This window comes from Xenopus laevis, chromosome 8L (genome assembly GCF_017654675.1).
Source record: "Xenopus laevis strain J_2021 chromosome 8L, Xenopus_laevis_v10.1, whole genome shotgun sequence".
NCBI lineage: Eukaryota > Metazoa > Chordata > Amphibia > Anura > Pipidae > Xenopus > Xenopus laevis.
The window spans coordinates 105,919,607-105,946,280 of record NC_054385.1 but is presented as its reverse complement, the minus strand read 5'-3'; the positions used below and the strand labels follow the sequence as shown (position 1 = coordinate 105,946,280).

The following is a 26,674-nucleotide window of genomic DNA, read 5'->3' as shown; positions in this document are numbered from 1 at the left end:
TGATAGGGACATTAGATAACAATTTCCAATGTTGCAGGGACTGGTGTGAATGATGTAAAAACCAGAATCTGCTGCTGTGGAATATATTTGCACTATATAAATAAAGCTTCATAATGACCATTCCTGCACCCCCTCCTTTTCATGTGATACACTGCACACCTGCATAGGTGGAACACACCAAAAGGTGCAGCAGATCTAAGAAGAAGAAGCCGAAGCTGCTCCAGGTGACCGTCGCCTTAGGCTTAGATTAAACAAACACTATTTGGCAGATCCATTCAGTTCCTGAACTGGAAATTATTCATTGAAGCAGCCACTTCATGGTTTAGTACATAGAGAGAATGGTGAGGCCGTACATACTGAGGACGTCATGGCCAGACGCATTTCTTTTTAAAGCAAAGCAGCTCAATAGACAGACACACTCCTAGTTCACTATACCCTCATATGGGGCAGATGTTGCTAAGCCTCATTACACAGACAGGGTTACTCTGACAGCTTTAAAGGGATTCCGTCATGATTTTTATTTCTAAATTACACTGTTTACTCTGCAAATAATTCACTCTGCAATATAACATTTCACGCAGTCTGGTTCACCTGAAAAATATGCTCTGTGTATAATAGTCAATGTATTACTGTACATTTCTGTTATTTGTTATGGAGACGCCCCTCTTATCTATGTCATTATTATCATTATCATTATTATTAAGTGGGGCCGATTCACTAACTTCGAGTGAAGGATTCGAAGTTAAAAAAACTTTGAATTTCGAAGTTTTTTTTGGGCTACTTCGACCATCGAATGGGCTACTTCGACCTTCGACTACGACTTCAAATCGAAGGATTCGAAGTAAAAATCGTACGACTATTCGACCATTCGATAGTCGAAGTACTGTCTCTTTAAAAAAAACTTCGACCCCCTAGTTCGCCATCTAAAAGCTACCAAAGTCAATGTTAGCCTATGGGGAAGGTCCCCATAGGCTTGGCTAACTTTTTTTGATTGAAGGATATTCCTTCGATCGTTGGATTTAAATCCTTCGAAACGTTCGATTCGAAGGATTTAATCGTTCGATCGAAGGAATTATCGTTCGATCGAACTATATGCGCTAAATCCTTCGACTTCGATATTCGAAGTCGAAGGATTTTAATTCCTAGTCGAATATCGAGGGTTAATTAACCCTCGATATTCGACCTTAGTGAATCGGCCCCTAAGTCTGTAAACTCCCAGCATGCTGCACAGACTGCACTCAAACTGTGTATCCAATAATCAAATCCAGCATTCAAAGGTAGAACCTACTCCACTTTCCAATAAACCATAATTCCACATTTTTCCTGGTTTTATAGTTCTATGTAGATGTCACTGCTAGGGATGGGCGTATTTTTTGGCCTTGTTTGAAGCCCATAGACTTGTATGGCGTTGCGTGTAAAAAAAAAAAAATTGCCGTGCGTCAAATTTTTTTAACGCCGACATTTCACTGCTGGCGAATTTTTAACGAAACGTGTCAAATTCGCCCATCCCTAGACTCACTGCTGTTGAAAACCGTATTGATTGGTTGGTTTACTCTGTGTGCTACTGGTTCTGACTTCTACAAGTGAACGGATGTCTGCTACATTGTTTCAAGAGTCAGAACCAGAGAACAGAAAGTGACAAAATACTGTTTTCCTTTGCAAACTACATTTTACAGACGTGAAAACCATTTGGAAATGTTTGAGTTGTTCGCCTTCCATCACTTTTTTTTTTTTGCAATTTAGTTGCTTTTGGGTAGTTCACCAGAAAAATACCTTTTTTTTCCTATTAAGCTTTATTGTGACTGTTTTTCTAATAAGGAAGTTTATAGGTTTTTTTTTTTTCCACCTTATCTCTTTCTGAAGCAGGTCGGAGGGAGGGGGTCACCGACTCTACATTGATACATTACTTATCTTTGTCCCTGCTGAGCAGAATTCCATCAGTTTCATTAAAGGCAGCTGTTAGAATTGATACAATCATTGCTAATATTCCACATACACTGCTGAGAAATGTATTCACTAATGTAGCAAATTGTAACAGCTTAGAGTCTGCACCTGAACTACTCCGCTCCGAACTGAAACACCAGAGGGCAGGAACATTAAACGTTATACTTCAATTTTGGAAAAATGGTGAAAAATGAAAAAATATAAATCAACCAAAAAAAGTATTTATTTGTGATGAAGAACCTAAAAGCAACTGAAGTGAAAAAAAAGTATGTGAAAGGTTTTCGAGTTCCCTTATTAATGTAATATACTAGACTCCATTTTAATTATGTTTTTCCTGCTGGAGGGCAAGGGCCATGTGCTATTATTTGTAATACGATCATTGACCTGGGCATGTTTAAATTTAAAGATAAATGGCTTAGTACCAAGGTTGCCTCAAGTGGATTGTACAAAACTAAGCCACCAGTAACACACAAAAATAAATAAATAGATATATAATATATATTATCGTTCGATTCAAAGGATTTTAATCCATCGATCGAATGATTTTTGTTCAACCCAAAAAAGCTTAGGAAGCCTATGGGGACCTTCCCCATAGGCTAACATTGACTTCGGTAGCTTTTAGGTGGCAAACTAGGGGGTCAAAGTTTTTTCTTAAAGAGACATTACTTTGACTATCGTATGGTCAAATAGTCGAATGATTTTTAGTTCGAATTGTTCAAAGTCATGGTCGAAGTAGCCAAAAAAAATTCGAAATTCATTTTTTTTCTTCTATTCCTTCACTTGAGCTAAGTAAATGGGCCCCATAGTGTATAAGGGATGCACCAAATCCAGGATTCGATTTGGGATTAGACCTTTTCAGCAAGATTAGGATTTCACCAAATGCTTTTGCCTGTCTGAACTGAATCTGAATGCTAATTTGCATATGTATATTAGTGGTAGGAAGGGAACAAAACAAGGAAGTAAAAAAAAAAAAAAAAAAAAAAAAAAAAAGTTTTCCCCTTTCCTGCCCCAAATCTTTCACAATTAAATAGTGGATATATATATATATATATATATATATATATATATATATATATATATATATATATATATATATATATATATATATATATATATATATATATATATATATATATATATATACACACACATTTAGTGAGCGCACTCTTACCGGATTTCTTTTGATGTGGGTGCGTTGGTCAAAGTTTCTACTACAAAATAGTAAATGGACCCGCACTCCAATGTTTTTGTGAAAAAAAGTGTTGTATTTTATTCACAGGTGCATATCCAACGTTTCGGTCCACAATGGGACCTTTCCCAAGGAGATATATATATAGAGATATATATATATATAGAGATATATATATATATAGAGATAGAGATAGAGATAGAGATAGAGATAGAGATAGAGATAGAGATATAGATATAGATATAGATATAGATATATATATATATATATATATATATATATATATATATATATATATATATATATATATATATATATATATATACTTTGAGAAAGGCTGAGGAGTCAGCCGAAACATCAGTCTGCTGCAATTTTATTTAATACATTCTGTTTCATTTTTAAGACCTGAGTAGTGCTGATCCCCTTTTTGCAATTGTATGGAGATGTTTGTTGATCGTGCACCCAGGCAACTTACTGCATCTTATCGAGAGTGCCGGCTCCATGTGGCTATATATATATATATATATATATATATATATATACATATACAGTATGTATGTACCTACTACACTATAGAGGGGACAAAACCAATATTAATAGTCCTCGGCAAGAGAAGTAGCTCATTGCAACCATTGAGGATTTTGCTTTCATTAGTCTTCCTGCCTTCAGCCAATCACTGCTAATTATAGGGTTAAGGCTCTGAAGTAAACATACTAGTTTTTTTCCCCCCTTTTGGTCCACCTCATCATGAACCTTACAGGCACTGCAGGATTTGTTGCAAATGTATAATAGTTGCCTTTAATTTTTTTTTTTTTCTGCAAGATGATTGCTCAGTGCCCCCCCCTCCCTCCCAAGTGCACTTAAAAATGAATTCTAACAAATCCAGTCAGCTGCTCAGGCCAACATAAAATGAAAAAAAGCAGACGGCATTTAAAAAAAAAAAAAAAAGTTTATTTCTAATGTTTTGGCAATAGCTACTTGTTCCTTTCAGTGTGTTTTGTGTGAGTGTTCAGGGGAGCATAGCAGAGCGTCTTCTGGCAGCAGATCAGTTTATGGGAGGATACGTCTAACATCTAAAAATAGGATCTAGTAACGGGACCCCCTAACTCCCTTGCTTGTTTCTATAGCAGAGGAGAGGGTGGGATCGGGAACAGAGTGTTTACTACGGGCACTGTAGGGATTTGTCCTTGCACAACTCACAGAATACAAGGTAAGTAAGTACTTGTTTAGTTTGGATTTTTTGCTCTGCTCGGTTAACTGTTTTGCAGCTTTAACCTGTGACTTTCAGAATTATTCAGCCTGTTTATTATTGTGTCACTGGCATTATTGCTGGTCTGCTAGAGCCTCCACTATTTGTGTTACTTGCTCTTGAGCTCTGCAAGTGGTGATCTTCTTGGAACTGCAGAGTCATTGTTTTGCCTGAGCTCTGGCTTAGTAAGAAAATTAGGGGTTCTATTTTTTGTATTTATATTTTGATTTATTCACCAAAACCAGTGAGTTCATGGGCATATATATATATATATAGTGTGTTTGTGTACGGCATTCAGCCAAGATTCATCCTTTTTCAACAGGATTTGTCCAAATCCAAGTGCCTGGCCAAAGCAAATCCAAAAAAATCACATGACGTATATCTAAGGTATGGAGATTCAATTTATGGAAAGATCTCTTATCCGGAAAACCAGGTCCCAAGCATTCCAGATAATAGGTCATACACACTTATAGAAATCAAATGCTTGGGTGCTGGTTAAGAATTGTAAACACTTTAACAAAGTATGCTGCACTCATTTATTTCTATATATAAATAAATCACCCGACTAACCATAACAGTGTAGAATATTTCCGGCACATCTATTTCCAGCATGACCCATTAAGTTTATTATAGTATACTAACAAGGAGGGTTCTCAACACTTTTTTTTTAGGGCGTGGGGAGGGCCATACTAATAAATTAATGGAGCAGCCCACAATGGGTTAATCCAATGGATCGAAATAATTGAGGAAGTGTACAAATCACTATATATTTAGCCTTTTCGAGCAGCTGACCGCCTCGGATATATTTAATAGATCGAACTTATCTGCTCAAGAGTTTTACATGGTAGCAATGGCCTTGGATAGGGCCGAAACATCAGATTAAAGTTCTGCTAATAAAAGGTTATTTTAGAAGTCCTGATTATTTTATAAATCCTGAGTGAAGTCTTGATTATACCCTGCTTAAAATTCTAGTGACTGGTCTGATACAGCGGCTGCTATAAGCTCTTGTGATATTCTTGTGTTTATTAAAATTCTAGTGACTGGTCTGATACAGCGGCTGCTATAAGCTCTTGTGATATTCTTGTGTTGACTGTGTGGTTGCTTAGTGTTGTGTTGGAGTTCTTGTGAGTGTATGTTGCTGGGTTTCATCCCACGACACAGTTGTACAGAGCAGAAAGCACCCTGTCTCTGTTACAGGAATGTTATCAGGGGGAATCTTGTCCGTTTGCAAGAGATTTTTGTCATGTTTAATGGCCTGCATCTCTAGTTACCAGCAGTGTTAATCTGTATACGTTAATTCTTTATGCCTGAAACAGAAAAGATTTGCAATACAGTATATATTTGCATTGCACTTTACCCTAATTGCATGCAAAAGCTTACTTTTTGGTTGCCTCGGGGCTTCATTGTGTAGGATAATTGACCTGTCCTGTTTTATGGCAGGTTTTTATCCCACATTGTTTAAATACTGGCACCATAACTTCTCTCCGTCAAAAACAATAGGTATTGCTCTCTATAAACAACTCCCATCCTCAAGTTTGTGGCAATTGATTTTATTCATAGCATTACCTATTTCATTTTTTTATGCCTTATTTCATTTTTACTGTAGCAGGCTAGCAGCCCAGAATTGGGTGGGCATTAACTAGTTTAGATCAAAGACTTTCTTACAACATAATTTAGGATTCAACTAAATATCCATTTCAACCCCTAATAAAAAAAATCTGACTGTAACATTAGCATTGTATTATTTCGTCCCTTTCATTGCCTAGATCTATAACATCACGTCGGTTTAGGTTTTGGAAGTTACTTAGAATGCTGAAGAATCTAAATTCTGCTTAAAGTTTTTGGGTTCATCCAATCCTGGATTCATTGGGTCTCTATTTGCAACCCGGCTAGCAGAAGTGTAGTCAGTTCTCCAGGTCTGTGAATCCGTTGATTCCTGGTACAGGTATGGGATCTGTTATCCGGAATTCCACTATCCGAATTATGGGGAGGCCGTCTCTCATAGACTCCGTTATAATAAAATAATTTGGAAGTTCTTTAGAATGCTGAAGAATCTAAATTCTGCTTAAAGTTTTTGGGTTCATCCAATCCTGGATTCATTGGGTCTCTATTTGCAACCCGGCTAGCAGAAGTGTAGTCAGTTCTCCAGGTCTGTGAATCCGTTGATTCCTGGTACAGGTATGGGATCTGTTATCCGGAATCCCACTATCCGAATTATGGGAAGACCATCTCTCATAGACTCCATTATAATATTTATATATAAAATAAATAATTCAAATCTTTAAAAAATATTTCCTTTTTCTCTGTGATAAAACAAATACGCCCCAACGAAGATAAAATGAATCGGAGGCAAATCGATCCTATTGGGTTTAATTAATATTTGAATGATTTTTTAGTAGACTTACAGTATGGAGATCCAAATTACAGAAAGATCCTTTATCCGGAAAAACCCAGGTCCTGAGCATTCTTGATAATGTGTCCCCTACCTGTACTTTTTTTTTTAAACCCCAAGGGCAGAGATAATGACAGTTGTGCTAACAAATACCTAAAAAAACGGACAATTTTTATTTACTAAAAATTGTGAATTTGCTTAGAATGAGTATATATTTCATGAGGCTATTTTATTTTTAGCTTTTTCAACCTCTTTAACCACTGCATTGCAATACAATTGTTCAATTATATCATGGTCTGTCTGTGCCCAGGGGAATGGACAATAATATTGACCAAATGTCAAAATGCAAGTAGAAATATCCATGGGTACATACCCTAAGGTGCCTACAACAATGAATGGTTTTACAGTGGAGTAGTAAGTGAGAGGGAAGGATGAGCTTTGAGTTGGGAATAGCTGAGTTTAATCCTTTGTAAATGCTTGTCCGTGTACTATAAATAGCTTTAAAAAAAAAAAAAAAAAAAAAAAAGGAATACAGTGCTCTTCCGAAATGCTAGCAATTAATATTCAAATGTATGTAAAGCCTTGTGTCTCCTGGAGAATGCTTCAGGGAACTTGAACAATTGCCTATAGGTTACACCCTATCAGGAAAAGCAACAAGTCATTTGTTTTGTCCAGGAGAAGTACAGGTAATTAAAGAGACTTGAGTGCTATACATAGCCCCATTAGAGAATGGGCAGAACCCAGCAGTGGGTGATTGAATCCTGTGTTTTGGCATTCTCTAGCCTTGATGATAATTATAACACCGGTATGGGATCTGTTGTCTGGAAACCCGTTATCCAGAAAGCTCTGAATTACATTAATGCCGTCTCCCATAGACTCCATTATAACCAAATAATCCAACTTTTTAAAAGTGATTTCCTTTCTCTTTGTAATAATAAAACAATACCTTGTACTTGATCCCAATTAAGATATAATTAATACTTATAGGAAGCAAAACCAGCCTATTGGGTTTATTTAATGTTTGAATGTTTCTATTAGACTTAAGGTATTAAGATCCATTATCCGGAAAACCCCAGGTCCCGAGCATTCTGGCTAACAGGTCCCGTACCTGTAGTAGAAGGCTGAGCATTCGGGTTAGTTAAGAAGCTAAAGATGCTGCAAGGCATACATTTTAATAATGGGCTGTCAGGTTGATGGAAAAGGCAAAAATTCCAAAAAATGATTTTGTGTTACCTTGGACAAAGGTTTTACCTTTGTCATTAAATAGGATTAAATAGGATAATCCTTACTTTTGATGTCAGATAAGGATGAAGACATACATTCATTGTATGCTTATTTGTTTAATATGTGGTTTATGGCACTTTAAAGTACAAACTATTATTATTATTGACATAGCGATGACCTGCTCCCCAGCCCTTTACAGAGAATATATATATCTATATCAATCAATCTATATATATCTCTATCTATGTATATCTATATATAATATTTTGCATCACTACCTGCCTCTATTATTTGTGTACCAGCTCGGTGAGTAGTTTTATGTGCTTGCAGAGGCATCAATCGGATATATGTCGACTCATATGTTTCTTTTTAAAATGTTTGCCCTACCAGTTTTTGGTAGAGAGATTGCATAAACACAAGGCTAGAGTTTGAGGGGACATACCATAAGCCTGATTTCGGTAAAGATGAGAAATTGAGCAGATCCCATGTTCGCTTGTAGGGAAATAACCTAATTATTAGTCACAGCAATGTAGGATTTCATAGATTTTTTTTTGTCTGGTCTTACAGGAAATAGGGAAGGTTCTACTTTGGTTGTGTAAGTGTGACTTTACTTAAAGACACAAGAAGGGATTTGGGTAGGAGGACAAGTAGCTGAATGCGAAGGTTGCGGGGAACCCCCTCTGGTTTGTGGGAAGAAATGAAAGAGAATGGAAAGGGAAATGTGAGGATTGAGAAGGTATAAAGCAAACCAAAGAATATGTGAGTGTCCTGAAAAATAACAAATAAAAGTACAAAAACATTTGTTGTGACATGAGAACAAGAGTCTATAAGTAAGTGCCCCAGTAGGCATAATACGGGTTAGGCTTTTGTTCTTACGTCCCAATACATATTTTTGTTCTTTTAAATCTTATTTGTTATTTTTGGGGACACTCGCATATTCTTTGGTTTGCATCATATGCACCCCTCAGACTGGAGTGAACTGTGAGTCCTTTACCCTTATTTTGATTTATTATTGTTACTAAAATTTGATATATAGGCAGTGCCCATAAATTGTTTTTGGCATTTTCTATTTTTTTCCCTAAGAAGGTGAAAAAGCCAGTGTGATATAACCTCATGTTTTACTGTGCAGTTGGAATGGATGGCTGGGTTACAGGAGTTAGAGATGCATTTTGAAGAGTGACAAGTGTTTGTAGTGGCACCTCCAATCATCTCCAATATAACCTTTTCGGCAGATAGTTATACACTGTGCCAGATTCATGAGAAAATGTTGTTTTTTTTGCTTGTCCCATGAAAACCTATGGGAGTGATTCCAATTGAAGAGGGAAAAAAAACCTTTTATCCTGATTCAGTTCCACTTCTTTCCCATAGTACAGGTATGGGACCTGTTATCCAGAATGCTGAGGACCTGGGGCTTTCTGGATAATGGATCTCACCGTAATTTGGATCATCATACCCGAAGCCTACTATAAAATCATGTAAACATTAAATAAACCCAATAGGCTGGTTCTGTTTACAATAAGTATTCATTATAACTTTGTATGGATCTTGTACAAGGTACTGTTCTATTCTAACACAGAAAAAGACAATTTATTTAGATAAAATGGAGTCTATGGGAGACCACCTTTCCCGTAATTTGGATCTTTCTGGATAATGGGTTTCTGGATAACTGATCCCATACCTGTATTCAATAGAGTTTTTATGTGATAAACAGTGAGATACGTTTTTCTCATCTCTTATTGGCTCTTTGGGGCAATCTGGAATTGAATTACGAGCTAAACATTGGGGTTAGACTCCATTTGAAGAGAGAAGCTTGAGACATTGTGGGTTTTGTTGTTGTGTATTTTGGAAAGCACTCTGTGTGACATAACACATATATTTTATTTAAAGAGAAGAAACTGTGAACAAAATGTGTTACCTACTGGTGAGAAGGTTTATCGTTTGTAGCACGTACCTTCTGTGGATGTGTAACAATGCATATTTTATTGTTGACAATTCATCCAAAAAATGTCCATTTTAAAGCTGCTCTTTGCAGCTCAGTTGCACCAAAACCAAAATCTGTTGGGATGTATCTTTGTATGGGGTATAGTAGGCTTGTGGTTGAATTCTGCTAGATACATGCGATAGGGCTCAGGTGAGATGGGGAGGGCTCATGGGAATAGGGGAGTCATTTTGTCTTTGGCTGCTTATGGAAATCTAAGAGTCACAGCTGTTTAATATGAGCACCAGTCCCATGGTTAGGATGAGTAGCTACTAATTTGCCACTGTATAAAACCACAATATGTGCTTTTTAAAACAACCAAGAGATTTAAGGATGTACAAGAATTCTCATTTCTCAGTGTCGTTAGATAATGGCAGTATAAAGTGTTCCGTGAGGTACAGGAAAGACTGGAAGTGCTGCTGTTTTTGGAAACAAGGGAGGCACCTCAGGCTCTGAGCTGATTATTAGGCTGACGCCAGTCATGCTGATGTCACGAGTATGGTGCAACTTTCTAAATGTTGTTTCACTTTTGGCTGGAAATTCAAGTCTGACATGCCACTACCACGTGCCGCTTTATTGCTACCCTGCGTTATGTTATACGTCACTTACTGCAGGGTAACCAGTTCTACAGATTGCCGGAGCCTTGCTACGTAGGTGTTTTCTGGTTGGATACCACTACTTGCTTCTAATAACTCCTAAAGGTAAAACTAAACCGGAAATTTTGTGGTCAGATTTTATCTGGTCTTGCCATGCAACTGCACGCAACAACATGCAACAGCACAAGGTTTGTAGGATGCTATGAAATCGAATCCTCCTCTAGCTAGAATGTAAAGTCTGATCAGACAAAGTCGGATGATGTCGTTTGTTCTTGCATCTACATCCAACAGTCGTGTCACGTCGGATGGAAAAGTTTCCATGTAGTTTACACATCAATTTAAGTATCCATCCATTGTTTCCTCGTGAGGCAACTTCGGAAAACGAAGCGCCGTGCGTGCCATGCCGCAGGCGTTTTTTCATTGTAGCAGGCGAAAGACACGGGGGAATCAGTTTCGGGGAGATTAGTCGGCCTAAAGAAGAGGTGATTAGTCTCCCCAAATCTCCAGGTGTGACATTACCCTAAAATTGCTGGGGGGGGGGGACAAGGGAGGAGGGTTATATCACTCCAACTTGCAGTAAAGATTGACTGAAGTTTATCAGAGTGCAAGTCACATGACTGGAGCAGCTGGGAAACTGGCAATACGTCTAGCTCAATGTCAGATTTCAAAATTAAATATAAAAAACTCTGTTTGCTTTTCTCGATAAACTATTGTCATTGCAGAAGTCTGCCGGAGCAGCACTATTGACTGATGCATTTTGAAAAAAAAAAAAACCATTTCCCATGACTGTATCCCTTTAAATGATAGTCAGGCTTTAAGTTCAGCTATCATCGTTTGCAGGTGGAAAAGAGTATGAAAGTGGCATTGGCTGTGCTTGCTGGTGTCCTACTCCAGTGTCAGGCTGCTTTCTGAAGTCCATCATATGTATAATCATTTTATAAGCAGCTTATCCTCTGACACTTTTCAGGCGCCTGTGCGTTGCTCTGGTCAGGCAGGGATTAACCTGCTTTAGTCAAGGCATTAATAACCCGTTGCATTTCCTCCTTTCCCTTTGCAGGTGAGGGACCCTGGCAGAAAGTATTACAGATTGTGGAAAGGAAGAACTTTTAACTCGGGCACCGTCCCCTCCAGCCAGCGCGGCATCCCTCTCCGCGCAGTGCCAACATGGCTGACGTAGATCCAGACACACTACTGGAATGGCTGCAGATGGGACAGGGGGACGAGAGAGACATGCAGCTCATTGCCTTGGAACAGCTCTGCATGCTGCTGCTCATGTCGGATAATGTGGATAGGTGTTTTGAAACGTAAGTTGTTTTTCCTTTATTTATATTCCCATATTTCATTTTTTTCAATGATTTGATGTATGTGCATTCAGATATTTACTTAATTAAACATTTAATGTAATATATTTTAATAGGCTTCTACACTAAAGGAATTTTAACATTGCAACCTTGCCAAACAAGCAAAACTTTAAATGGAATCTGTCATGATCTTTATGATGCTGTTTTTATTTCTAAATTACACTGTTTACACTGCAAATAATTCACTCTATAATATAACATTTCATTCCTGAACCAGCAAGTGTATTTTTTTTTTACTTGTAATATTGGTGTGTATTGACGTTACTGGTTCTTTAAATGTTTTGTAAAAGCGGTTATTCATTTCCGGTTCAGTTCAGACTTTTCACCAGAAATATACTTTTTTTTTTCAAATGCTTTCTACTGTTTATATTTTTACAGTTTTTCCAAATTGTTCATGTCTCTGGTGTTTCAGTCTGGAAACTCTCTGATGCAGGTTCAGATTCTGAACTGTTACAATTTGCTGCATTAGTTGATACATTTCTCAGCAGCATCTGTTGGATATCGGCAACTATTGTATCGATTCTGCTCAGCAGGGCCAACGATAAGAAATATATCAACTTATGTATCGGTTACAGAGTCGGTAAACCCTTCCCAGAGCTGCTTTAGAAAGACACAAGAAGGTGAAAAATGAAACTTTAAACTTTGATACTAGAAAAATGGTGACTGATAGATTATAGGAAGTAATTGGAAAAAAAAAAAAGTATTTTTTTTTTTCTGGTGAACTGAAAACTACTGAACTGATGATGGAAGATGAACAACCCCTTTAATTGTTTTAATTGGTAAATATTGTGTGCGCACAGGCCTTTTAGCATCTGAGTGCCACAGCGTTTTGTAATCCTGTGAATATTCGGTTTTAAGCTTTATTGTATTAAAATGATGATATCATACATTGAAGTCTATGGATCCCTTGAGCATAGTGGAAGCTGCAAAAATCCTTTAGAGGGCCACATCTAGCCCACAGGCCTCCAGTTGGGCAACCGTGCTCCATATTATAGAAAATATGTCTTTACACTCCTATATAGTCCTTTTAAGGAGTGGAATTTCCCCATAACTTTAGAAAGGTTTAGAAAGCCATGTTAAAGGAAAACTATACCCCGCAAACAATGTCGGTCTCTATAAAAAGATATTGCATAAAACAGCTCATATGTAAAACCCTGCTTCATTTAAATAAACCATTTTCATAATAATATACTTTTCTAGTAGTATGTGTCATTGGATAATCATAAATAGAAAATTGCCATTTTAAAAAATAAGGGCTGCCCCCTGGGATTGTAGGATTCACGGTGCACACAAATAAACAATACATGTTAGGTCACATGAGCCAATTAACAGACAGACAAGAGTTCTGTCTTTTGCTTCCACACTTCTTCCTGTTACAGTTAGAGCTGCAGTATTTCTGGTCAGGTGATCTCTGAGGCAACACACAGACCATCACGAAATGGTGGTTCAAGGCAAGAGATGTAAAAGGGCAATATTTACTTAAATATATATATACCAGTTTGATGAGATTCTTTAATATGTCACTTAATATGATGTAAACTATCTGTTGCTTAAGTATTCATTTTGGGGGTATAATTTTCCTTTAACAAAATGCCCCTTAACAGAGCACAAAATTTTCAGATATAGCTTAGCCTATAATGTAAATTGTAAATGTAGTTGGGAAATCTGCTGGCTCTTAATTTTGTTAAAAAGCTAATTAATGTAACTTTACCAGTAGTAATGTGTGTGGGTGTATATTTTAGGTAGGCAATGTCAGTTTCCCAGTCTGAGGCTAGATTATGGATTTTACAGAGCCAACGATTTTTGCCATTTACAAGCAGTTTAGAACTTGTCCCCAATAGAAGGCCAGTTTGTCATGCTGGAGGAGCATAACAATTTTTCAGTGGTAGGAGAATTAGCTTAAAGGCCACTTTTGGTGTGCGTGTTAGAATGCCCTATTCATTAAAAAAAATTCACATGGTCTTTCATTTTTTACAGTTTTTAATTTTTCTTGCATTCCTTCTTGGCAGTTTTCCAGCTTTTAAATGGGGGTCACTGATCCCAGAAACCAAAGAAATAAAACTATAGATCTTCGAAGATACATTGTTATGTGTAATGTTCATTAAAAGGTACCTAAAGGTGATGTTGATGCTTTTTCGCTGATCTGTCAGTAACTGTTTTAAACCTGACTTTTGCCAACCTGCTTGTCCCTTCCTAACCTGTCAGAGTTAATGCTAATGGACTCCTGCTGCACAAATAGATCATCCCCCTCATAGAGGAACATAGGGGATCACATAGGTAATGCAAAAGCATCTGGCAGATACTTTTATGGCAAAGACAACGTTATGATAGATGTAAAAAAAACAAAAAAAAAAAAAACAATTTCTGCTTACGCTGTCTCTTTAAGCCTCTCCTTTAAACAACTGCCCAGTTGCTAGGGTAAATTGGACCCTAGCAGCCAGATAACTGATGAGCAAAATATCTTAAAGGGATTCTGTCATGATTTTTATGGTGTAGTTTTTATTTCTAAATTATACTAACACTGCAAATATTTTACTCTACTGTGTAAAATTGAATTCCTAACCCAACAAGTGTTTTTTTAGTTGTAATATTTGTGTGTAGCCATCTCGGGTTTTTTTGCCTTGTCATGTGCTTTTAAAAAGAGCCAGCACTTTAGGATGGAACTGCTTTTTGGCAGGCTGTTGTTTCTTCTACTTAATGTAACTGAATGTGTCGCACCGGGACCTGAATTTTACTATTGAGTGCTGTTCTTAGATCTACCAGAGAGCTGTTATCTGGTTAGTTTCCCATTGCTTTGCTGATGGGTTGCTGGGGGGAAGGGAGGGGGGATACCCCAACTTGCAGTGCAGCAGAAAAGAGTGACTGAGTATATCAAAGCACAAGTGCCGGGGGCACCTGGGAAACTGATTATGTCTGGCCCCATGTCAGATTTTAAAATTAAATATATAAAAAAATAAGTTTGCTCTTGAAAAACGGATTTCAGTGCAGAAGTCTGCTGGAGCAGAACTATAAACTGATGTGTTTTGAAAAGAACATGCTCCCCCATGACAGTATCCCTGTAATACAGGGGTCCGCAACCTTTTTTTTACCCGTGAGCCAAAAAAAGAGTCCGGGAGCAACACAAACATTAAAAAGTCCCTTGCAGTGCCAAATAAGGGCTGTGATTGGCCATTGGGTAGCCCCTATGTGGACTGGAAACCTACATGAGACTCTACTTGGCACTATACTTAGTTTTTATGCAATCAAAACTTTCTTCCAAGCCTGGAATTCAAAAATAAGCCCCTGCTTTGTGGCCAGTGAGAGCAACATCCAAGGGGTTGGAGAGCAACATACTCACGAGCCACTGGTTGGGGATCACTGCTCTAATACAACAAACCCACAAGGAACTGCAGATTTTCTCAGAATATCACTGTCTCCATCCTACTAAAAGTTCATCTAAATACAAACCACTTTAATAAATTGCATATTATACTTTTCTTTTTCTTTTTTTTTTTTAAAAAAAAAAAAGTTTAACCAGTTCTTTTTAATAGGTTACATAGTTACATAGTTAAATTGGGTTGAAAAAAAAAAGTCCATCAAGTTCAACCCCTCCAAATGAAAACCCAGCATCCATACATACACCCCTCTCTACTTTTAATTAAAATTCTATATACCCATACCTATACTAACTATAGAGTTTAGTATCACAATAGCCTTTGATATTATGTCTGTCCAAAAAATCATCCAAGCCATTCTTAAAGGCATTAACTGAATCAGCATCACAACATCACCCGGCAGTGCATTCCACAACCTCACTGTCCTGACTGTGAAGAACCCTCTACGTTGCTTCAAATGAAAGTTCTTTTCTTCTAGTCTAAAGGGGTGGCCTCTGGTACGGTGATCCACTTTATGGGTAAAAAGGTCCCCTGCCATTTGTCTATAATGTCCTCTAATGTACTTGTAAAGTGTAATCATGTCCCCTCGCAAGCGCCTTTTTTCCAGAGAAAACAACCCCAACCTTGACAGTCTACCCTCATAATTTAAGTCTTCCGTCCCTCTAACCAATTTAGTTGCACGTCTCTGCACTCTCTCCAGCTCATTTATATCCCTCTTAAGGACTGGAGTCCAAAACTGAACTGCATACTACAGATGAGGCCTCACCAGGGACCTATAAAGAGGCATAATTTATGTTTTCATCCCTTGAGTTAATGCCCTTTTTTATGCAAGACAGAACTTTATTTGCTTTAGTAGTCACAGAATGACACTGCCCAGAATTAGACAACGTGTTATCTACAAAGACCCCTAGATCCTTTTCATTTACGGAAACTCCCAACACATCGCCATTTAGTGTATAACTTGCATTTATATTATTTTTGCCAAAGTGCATAACCTTGCATTTATCAACATTGAACCTCATTTTCCAGTTTGCTGCCCAGTTTTCCAGTTTAGACAGATCACTTTGCAAAGTGGCAGCATCCTGCATGGAACCTATAGTTCTGCACAATTTAGTATCATCTGCAAAAATATAAACAGTACTTTCAATGCCCATCTCCAGGTCATTAATAAACAAGTTGAAAAGCAAGGGACCTAGTACAGAGCCCTGCGGTACTCCACTAACAACACTGGTCCAATTAGAAAATGTTCCATTTACCACCACTCTTTGTAGTCTATCTTTTAGCCAGTTCTCTATCCAGGTACAAATACTATGTTCCAGGCCAACATTCCTTAATTTAACCAGTAACCTTTTGTGTGGCACTGTATCAAATGCTTTAGCAAAGTCTAAGTAAATCACATCCACTGCCATCCCAGAATCAAGGTCTCTACTTACATTCTCGTAAAAAGAAATTAAGTTAGTCTGGTTAAAATGTTGCAAATCTACAGATTTACGCCGGCTTTGTGCTAGAAAGGAGTCCTATATAGAATCTTGGTTTATGTGAATCTGGGAATTTAGACGTGGACTGATGCTGAGTGACTGGGACTGATTTGACACCAGCTCTCCTATATTGTGGGCATGGCAGCACTTTCACGGATATGGGTCACCCAGTTATGAGGCCAAAATGTGCTGAGCCCTGATATAGCATGTTCTGCATGTTTGGAATGCATTCAGTCTTGCATCAGAACCCATGCTGAGAATTGCCAGGCACCAGCTGATAACTGTGTAATCGATTGCAGACTGATAAGATTATAGGCAAGCAGAGCGTGGTATTTACGTATATAAGCAAACACTAGCTGAAAGGAATAGACTTTGGGCACCGGACTTTCTGTTATTCTAACACATTATTTTTATTTGATTTTGTTTAGATTTAAACACCCTCTCCTCCTTCTTTTAGGGACAGTAACAACAACAAAAAAATAACCCTAGTGCTGTTACGTATAGCATTGCTTTTTTTGTAGGGTTTATTGACCATTGATTTGAATATTTAAAGGAATAGTAACACCAAAAAATTAAAAGTATTTTAAAGGAACGTCCATCCAATATACTGTTGCCCTCCATTAGTAAAACTGGTGTGTTTGCTATAGAAACACCTCTACATTTTATATAAACCAGCTGCTGTATAGCCATGGGGGGGGAGCCACTCAAGCACAGGATACACCGTAAATAACAGATAAGTTCTGAAGAATCCCATTGTATACTACAGAGCTCATCTGTTATGTGCTGTGTATCCTGTGCCTATTCTCCTTTTTAAGCTTTAGATGGCTTCCCCCATGGCTACACAGCAGCTTGTTTATATAAACTGTGGTAGTGTTTCTGAAGCAAACACACCAGTTCTACCAGTGCAGCACAAAAGTACATTATATTTTGATTACTTTAAAACACTTTAATTTTTTGGTGTTACTGTTCCTTTAACACTTAAGTCCAAATGTGACTTCACATAGGCACCACGCAAATAGTCACACTGGGAGATTTGTCAGTGCCACTTTTCGATTTGGGAGCAAAATGGTTCTGCTTGTGGTCGGTTATATTTGGATAAAGCAGCACTAAAGACCCCTCATCAGAGTTCTGCTTCCTGTGGGGTCTTTGTGGGCTCCAATGCCGGTGTAGTGGATCCATAGACACAAAACTTTAATATATAGTTATCCCCTTATCCATTTCAAGCTCCAAAGCACATTGATTCTTCCTTTTTGTTATTATCCTGGCCATCAGACTGCCTCCCCCTCCTTCTTGTCTGTGGTAGCTCACAGGGTGGTCCTACATGTTCTTATATGTGCCTGCTAGGGATATCGCTCTGTATCATCACATACCAGAGTGACAGAGTAAAATAAGAGGAACAGAGATTAAAAACTAAAGCCTACTCAAAATTGTCTTAAAGGGTACAAAAGCCACAGCAAACTTGGAAAAATCAGCCAAAAGCTTGTCCAAGGCTGTTGGGTTTATGATATCTAATTTTTGGTGGATGATGCAGCAGACAATTTTGAAACAATGGGGTATCAATTTTTCCAGAAATATCTTAAGAACCATGGTCTTTATAAGTATCGTAGAGGGATGGTTCACCTTAAAGTAAACTTTTCATATGTATTAGAATGACCAATTCTAAGCAACTTTTCAGTTGGTTTTCATTATTGTTCATAGATTTTTAAAGGGGTTGTTCAACTTTGAGTTAACTTTTTAGTATGATTTAGAGAGTGAAATTCGTAGACAATTTGCAATTGGTTTTCATTTTTTAGTATTATTATTTCATTATTATTAATGCCGTTTCAGCAATCTGTTTGCTATGGTTCAAATTATCCTAGCAACCCTGCATTCATTTGAATAAGAGAGTTGGATATAAATAGGAGAGGCCTGAAAAGAAAGATAAATGTCGGGACACTCCACACACAGCCCGAAAATCATACAAAACGGAGATCCGTACGAACAAATCTTCGTGTCTATGGCCAGCTTAAGATGGAGAGCTGACTACCCCAAACATTGTTTCAGTGGTACAGCCTTAAGCTGGCCATACATATGGAGACCTCGACAAACAAGTGGATCTCTCCCTGATATGCCCACTTTGAGGTGGCCAATATTGGGCTGATCCGATTGTGGGCCCTAGGGCCCAGCGATCGGACCATAACAAGGAGAAAACGGAAGGTCGGATCAACAACGAACCGGTGCCGTCCTTGATCTGGCAGGCCAATCAACATCTGCCGCATTTTCGGCCAGATGTCGATCGGGGAAGCCTGTCGGTAGGCCCCAAACACTGGGCAATAAGCAGCCGACTTAATATAGTGGAATATACAGGGCCGTGTGCATGGTCACTAACAGTGATTAATGTGCTGTTTACTTAACCCACCCAAATGTTGAGTTTAGTAGTTAGATAAGGGGTGCCGTCCATGAAACCCTAAATAAATGAGCTCCAGATTCCCACATTGTATATGTCCTACAAAATACAGATTAGATCTGTGAAAATCCATCTCTGCTGCTGAAAAATGTCGCTCATAGACATCCCGGTGTTTCTCCCTTGGATCGCAGCTTAAGTGGCCCCTCGGATGCTCGAAATGTTTTTGACAAGTGCTAAGACAACAGGTCTGTAGAGGACAGAATAACATTCGCCGAATACTTTCCATTAGCCGTGAGGCTTGGGGGCTTCATAACAGTGAGACCGTACAGTTAACCTCATAAAGAGCCCCTGTGATAGAATGTACCACGAGGATAGGATGTTCAGTGCTCTAGTTCAGAACTGTATGGTACGGTCCATAAAGAGCCCCATCGTTGTTGAAAGGGGGTATTATAAAATTGTGGAAGTTCTCCTACTTTTATGGCTGCCTTCTGCTTTTTCTTATTTATTTTTGCAGCCTAGAGTAGCTATAAAATTTCACCAGTTCCTAGAAAGGAACCTAATATAGAAAGTGAGCTGTGTGAGTGGAAAAGTATACTGGGATAACTAAAAAGAAACACACACACACGGTATGTAGTGAATGGAATGCAGCTAAATATGGGTAACATGGGGGCCGTGTGCTCATACCATGAGCTTTAATTCACAGCACAGAAAGAGCAGACAGGGCCCCACGACCAGGCCAGTAGTGTTAAGTAAATGTTAGATTAGAATAAGAATAATCTCATGTTTTTGTGCAATACTGTTACATCTATTGGTATGCGGTGTGTACAAACTTTCCTATCCTCTCCCTGGAATAAAATGAAAGGATTCATCTCTGTTGGCCTCATTGTGGGGCTTCCTGTGAGTACCTGCTTCTACTGTTTAAACTACCCGTATAGGTACAGGTATGGGATCTGTTATGCTCAGGACCTGGGGTTTTCCGAATAATGGATCTTTCCATAATTTGGATCTTCATACCTTAAGGCTACTAGAATTTCGTGTAAACATTCAATCAACCCAATAGTCTGGTTTTGCTTTTAATAAAGATTAATTGTCTTAGTTTGGACCAAGAACAAGGTACTGTTGTATTATTACAAAGAAAGAAGGGGGGAAAAAAATTAAAAATTTGGATTATTTGTATAAAATAGAGACTCCATAATTTGGAGCTTTCTGCGATAATGGATCTACTGATGGATAAGGTTGCATTCCCCTTTATATGGGGAATAATGTAAACCCCATTTATAAAATAGGATATTTGATATCCCCATGAGTTACGTGAACATATATAAGCCACAGACTGTTTTTTTTTTTTTTTTTTTTCATGTCATGGAATATCAAGGTGACTTTTACTACTTTGTTTTACAATGTGAGCCTTTTGATGTTGTTGTTGTTGTTGTTGTTATTATTCACATGTTTTAAGCATCATACTACACAAGCAACCTTTATCTGACATCACTAAACACAGTTTATTATCTAATGACATCACTAAACACAGTTTATATAAGGAATAATCCACCTTTTTCCTGTAAAATCTAAGGGTATTTATAGGTGCCAAGGAGTTCTATGACCATGTAAAGACTGCAGGCTGTGTAGACCAAGCTCTGTTATACAGGTCAAAGGGAACTTGCTACACAAGTTTAAAAAAAATCAAGTGACATCACAAAGCACGGATTATAATATCCTAAGTGTGCACGTTGTCTGCGTGTTTGTGTATTCAAGATTCAATTATTGTCATATGTACAGCGTACACAGCACAATGAAATTCTTACTTGAATGCTTTTCTTCACAGACTAGACAATTCACGCTCAGTGCAACATTACAATGATAAAATAAAGTTACAATAAAGTTCTGTTTACGCTAGCTATATACAATTAAGTTACAGAAAGGTCTCTCTCCTACTAAATACAGTAATGTCAGTGTTTTTCAGAAACATAGAAATCTGCAATCTTAAGAAGTGTTGGCTTCATGAATTATACTCACTGGTAATACAATGGAATCCCCATTTTACGTTATTCGGGGACCAGAAAAAATGGTGTATAAACGCCTTATAAATTGGTGGCACAATGAAATAAAAAAAAAATCAGAGTATGTAAAGTTGAGCTTTCACTGTATAAAGACAACATATATCTTGCATAACTCAAACAATTTATTTTTTTCCCCATACCTCCTTTGCTGTATCTTTCTGTTCTTTTTTTTCTTCTCCTTTTTGACTTCACTTCTGTATCTTTTTTTTTTTTTTTTTTTATTATTATTATTATAAGTAGAAATAACACATGATATTCATACAGAAGTACCCTGGGCTGGTGTAATTATCTAGAACACTGTCCAGGGTATCAGGCAAGCAATTCTAATCACTTGGGTGCCCAACATTTGGCCAAATATATAAAGCTTCTTAGGAAAAATATATGGGTGGCTCAGTGGCAGGCAAGCTTGATTGTAGACATAGGTATGATTCCATCCAGGGCACTATCTATCTAGTCTGTATGTTCTTCCTGTTTGTGCATGGGTTTCCTTTGGGTGCTCGGCTTTACTCCCACGCTTCAAAAACATACAGGCTGGTTAATTGTCCTCTGATATCTATCATATGTGTTTTGCATGAATTTGATAGGTTAGACTGTAACGATATGAATTATAAACATTTAAAACATGTGCTACAAAGCAGTGTGACGTGTTGCCACTATATAATTAAAGGAGATTAATAATCTGCAGTTAAATAGATTGCTTCCTGTCTCAATGTCTCATGCAAGTTTATATGGTGATGTCAGTGCAGGACAGGCAATAGCTATTACAGGTTTTTATAGACGTTTCAGCCTATCCTTTCGGGATGAATGTACATGCACTTTGTCTATAATTTAAAGGAGAACTAATCCTGAAACTGAAGTTTCATCTTGTCTGTAGCAGCAATGATCCAGGACTTCAAGCTTGTCACAGGGGGTCACCATCTTGGAAAGTGTCTGTGACACTCACATGCTCAGTGGGCTCTGAGCTTAGGGGTCGTCACAAATTATCCAGGAAAAAATGTTTGGCCTGTGATATAAGCAGTTGCTACAGGGCTGATTATTAAATTATGATGCACATTGCACTGGTTTCTGTGCTGCCATGTATTAATTGCTAATCAGCCTTATATTGTGACATTTATATTCTATATTTACTCTATATTGTGTGGGTCCGTAAACTCTAAGTGACAGCAGCACAAAGCATGTGCAGTGAATCAGCAGAAAAGAAGATGGGGAGCTACTGGGGCATCTTTGGAGACACAGATCTTTACTGCTAAAGGGGCTGTGGTTGCATTGGGCTGGTACAGAAGCACAAAACATAATGTACAACATTTCTAGCTACTTAAGCTGTAGTTCTCCTTTAAGAAACCACAAACCAAGCACAATATTTATATCTGTATTGCTATGAAGAATCCCAAGCTATGTGTCCAGTAAGAACATGGTGGTGTAGAAGCCGGTAGTAATGTGGGGGTCAACAAAAAGTCAACCAGCACCTAACTCACCTGTTTGTTACTCTCACCCTAGACCATGAGCCTCCATATTTATAACATGCTATGGCCCCCTTGTGCTTTTGTGTGAATAGTTCTTTCTCTTTCCATTCCAGATGCCCACCTCGCACCTTCCTGCCGGCCTTGTGTAAAATATTCCTGGACGAAAGCGCCCCGGACAATGTGTTGGAAGTAACAGCCCGCGCTATCACCTATTACCTGGATGTGTCCGCAGAGTGCACAAGACGTATAGTGGGAGTGGAAGGGGCTATCAAAGCTTTGTGCAATAGGCTTGTAGTGGTAGAGCTCAACAACAGAACCAGTCGGGATTTGGCAGAACAGTGTGTCAAGGTGAGATGCGAGACCGCATTTCATTATATATACCTGTACTGCATATCCCTATTAACCAATACGAAAAGGAAGAGTCTAGCATCTAGTCTAACATTCTTATATTTGCTAATGTTTAGAATGTTGTATGCCACGATCTAGAGAAGCAAGATTGAAAGAGAAATAAAAACTGAGCATGCTCCAGCTCTAGCCCTGGAAAGTAGGAAGTCTGATACAGAAGCCCATGTGTACACTATAGAAGTAAAGAAATGTTGTGTTTCTTTTGACATCAGATTCCGAGTAGCGTTACTTTGAGGGTTTACTGGTGTATTTATGTAGACATTATTGATAAAGCTTACTTAGTTTTATCCTTTCCTTCTCCTTTAAATACAATATTTACTGACCTGTCTCCTTTCATTGTGTCTAAATTAACCTAGGGACAGCGTAATAAAAGGTGCAAAGTTAGATTAGCTATGGGTTACTGTCCCAGTATACCTGGAGATTTGCACGCACTCTCTAATTTAGGTTGCAGAATTGTTAGCAAGGCATTTGGTATTCATATGGGCAATTAACATTTCACTTTTACAGGCCCATTAGGTGTTTGGCTTACAAATATATATATATATATATATATATATATATATATATAGATATAGATATATATATAGATATATATATAGATATATATATAGATATATATATAGATATATATATAGATAGATATATAGATAGATATATAGATAGATATATAGATAGATATATAGATAGATATATATATAGATATATATATAGATATATATATATAGATATATATATATCTCTATATATATCTGGAAACAGGCGAGCACACACAGGTCTTAATTGAAAAACAAAAGGTGTTTATTAAACAAAAAACTGACGTTTCGGCTAGCACTCTAGCCTTTCTCAAGGCTAGAGTATATATAAAAATTCTTGTTGGAATAGAATTAAAGGCACATCAATTCTAATCATTATGTTTAAACAATTTATTTTTCTTCATAAGGTGCTAGAGCTAATCTGTACACGTGAGTCTGGGGCTGTATTTGAGGCAGGGGGCTTGAACTGCGTGCTGACATTCATTCGAGACAGTGGGCACCTAGTTCACAAGGATACTCTGCATTCTGCCATGGCTGTGGTGTCTCGATTGTGCGGGAAGATGGAGCCACAGGACACATCATTAGAAACATGTGTGGAGTCTCTCTCCAGCCTGCTGAAGCATGAAGACCACCAGGTGATTGAATAAGTACCTAAACCTTTGTAAAATGACATCGAAACAATATTGAGTTGCAGAAAAGGCAACATGACTTGTAGGTTACTTATACTATAGGTTACCTTGAAGGATCCTCAATATGACATTGTCATTCTGCAGGTATCGGATGGAGCCCTTCGCTGCTTTGCATCGCTTGCTGACCGTTTTACACGCCGTGGTGTAGATCCAGCTCCTCTTGCACAGCATGGGCTCACTGAGGAACTGCTCTCCCGAATGGCAGCAGCCGGAGGCACTGTATCAGGTCCTTCTTCAGCATGTAAAACAGGGCGCGGCACCAGTGGGGGACCTTCCACTTCTGGAGACTCAAAAATCAGCAATCAGGTCTCCACTATTGTCAGCCTACTATCAACATTGTGCCGTGGTTCACCAGTCGTCACTCATGTATGTAACAGAGGGACATAAATAAATATAATCTATGAATGCAATGGTTTTTATCTGGTTACTCTTCATCATCATATTTGTTGCTATAGGATTTACTGCGGGCAGAACTCCTAGACTCCATGGAAAGTGCTCTACAAGGTGATGAGCGTTGTGTTCTTGATACCATGCGCCTTGTAGACCTGCTTTTGGTGCTGCTTTTTGAAGGCCGTAAAGCTCTGCCCAAGTCTAGTGCCGGCTCCACCGGTCGTATTCCTGGACTGCGGCGACTGGACAGCTCAGGAGAGAGATCTCACCGTCAGCTGATAGACTGCATCCGCAGCAAGGACACAGATGCCCTCATAGATGCCATTGATACGGGAGGTGAGTCTTAATAGACCAATGGGTTTATGTAATAAAAGGCGCTAAGTTTGCCCTGGGCAGTAACCTATAGCAACCAATCAGCAGGTAGAATTTACTAGTCACCTTAAATGCAAGAATCTTACTAGTTGTTATGGGTTACTGCTCCTGAGCAAACTTGGTGCCTTATACAGGTATGGGAACTGTAATCCAATGCTCAGGACCTGGGGCTTTTTTTTATAACTGATCTTTCTGTAATTTGGATCTTCATACCTGAAGTCTGGTAGAAAATAATGTAAAACTTTATAAACCCAATAGGCTGGTTTTGCTTCCAATAAGGATTCATTATATCTTAGTTGTGATCAAGTACAAGGTACTGTTTTATTATCACAAAGATAAAGGAAATCATTTTTAAAAAATGTGATTATTTGGATAATATGGGAAATGTCCATCCCGAAATTTGGAGCTTTCTGGACAACTGGTTTCAAGATAGCAGATCCCATGCCTGTATTACCTATGGGGGTTATGATTATTATACTGACAGGGCAAAAGGGAGAGCAAGAACCTTGGACTGCATAAGAGTCTAAACCAACCTCGCTGTTAGGTGGTTCTTCTTTGTTCGACTTGTTTAATCTCCATTTTGTCTTGTTTTAGCATTTGAAGTAAACTTTATGGATGATGTTGGGCAGACACTTCTGAACTGGGCCTCTGCTTTTGGCACACAGGAAATGGTGAGAACTAATTACATAAATATAAACACATTGTATATATACTCCTGTATATGTGCATGATAAAGCCACATGTAATCTTAAATGGGAAAAACAAGTTCATTATCGCAGTGTGTTTTCAAGTGAATTTTTTTTTTTTTTCCCAAGCTTGTTTTGAGAATCAGAACCAGGGAATGGATCCGTGTAGACAAATACTGCATTTAGTGGCTTTTACAAATTGTTTTAAAACTAATGAACATTTTAAATGAATGTATATGGAAAACTGCTTAAAGGAACTGTTCAGTGTAAAAATAAAACCTGGGTAAAAAGATAGGCTGTGAAAAATAAAAACTGTTTCTAATATAGTTAGATAGCCAAAAACATAATGTATAAAGGCTGGAGTGACTGGATGTCTAACATAATAGCCAGAACACTTCTTCCTGCTTTGCAGCTCTCTTGGTTTCCACATGGGTCATAACTGTTGCTTCTGAATCTGTATGGAATGCTAAGGATCAATTGCAAACTCACTGAACAGTTATGTCCCATGTGGGCCCCCTTAAAGTCTCTGACTAACGCTGAGCTAAGTTCCCCATAGATGCGACCATTCTTCTTGCCGAACGATCGATTTTAGGGAAGTCCGACCAATCCTTCGAAATTATCGTGCGGTTAGTGGGATTCCAACGATCGTACATCTTACGATTTTTGGCTGACATCTGTCAGGAAATTGATCGGCCAGGTCAAAAAATCTTTGTTGGTCCCAGTGCAATCTATCTATGTTTGCAGGGCCAAGCAGGCAGCTCCCCTTTGTTTTCCTGGCAAATTGGTCTTTTTAGTTGATGGTCAATTCGTACGATCGTTCCGAGAAGATCGTGGTCTCACAATCCGGATCGGATCATTTAAAAATCTCAACATCTATGGCCAGCTTTAGAGAGCTGAAAAGCAGA

General features: G+C 38.2%; 1 protein-coding gene across 4 annotated transcripts in view; it reads left to right on the top strand.

The window, feature by feature from the left end:
* Window positions 1–26,674, top strand: part of hectd1.L (HECT domain containing E3 ubiquitin protein ligase 1 L homeolog) — a 65,845-nt gene that overhangs the window by 4,028 nt on the left and 35,143 nt on the right. For all 4 annotated transcript variants that reach the window (XM_018231192.2, XM_018231189.2, XM_018231190.2 and 1 more), the window contains exons 2-7: window positions 11,630–11,876; window positions 22,808–23,042; window positions 24,040–24,267; window positions 24,406–24,687; window positions 24,777–25,047; window positions 25,678–25,754. In XM_018231192.2, the coding sequence (XP_018086681.1) occupies window positions 11,737–11,876; window positions 22,808–23,042; window positions 24,040–24,267; window positions 24,406–24,687; window positions 24,777–25,047; window positions 25,678–25,754 (1,233 nt within the window). In that variant the 5' untranslated portion in view covers window positions 11,630–11,736. The remainder of the gene's footprint in view (window positions 1–11,629; window positions 11,877–22,807; window positions 23,043–24,039; window positions 24,268–24,405; window positions 24,688–24,776; window positions 25,048–25,677; window positions 25,755–26,674) is intronic.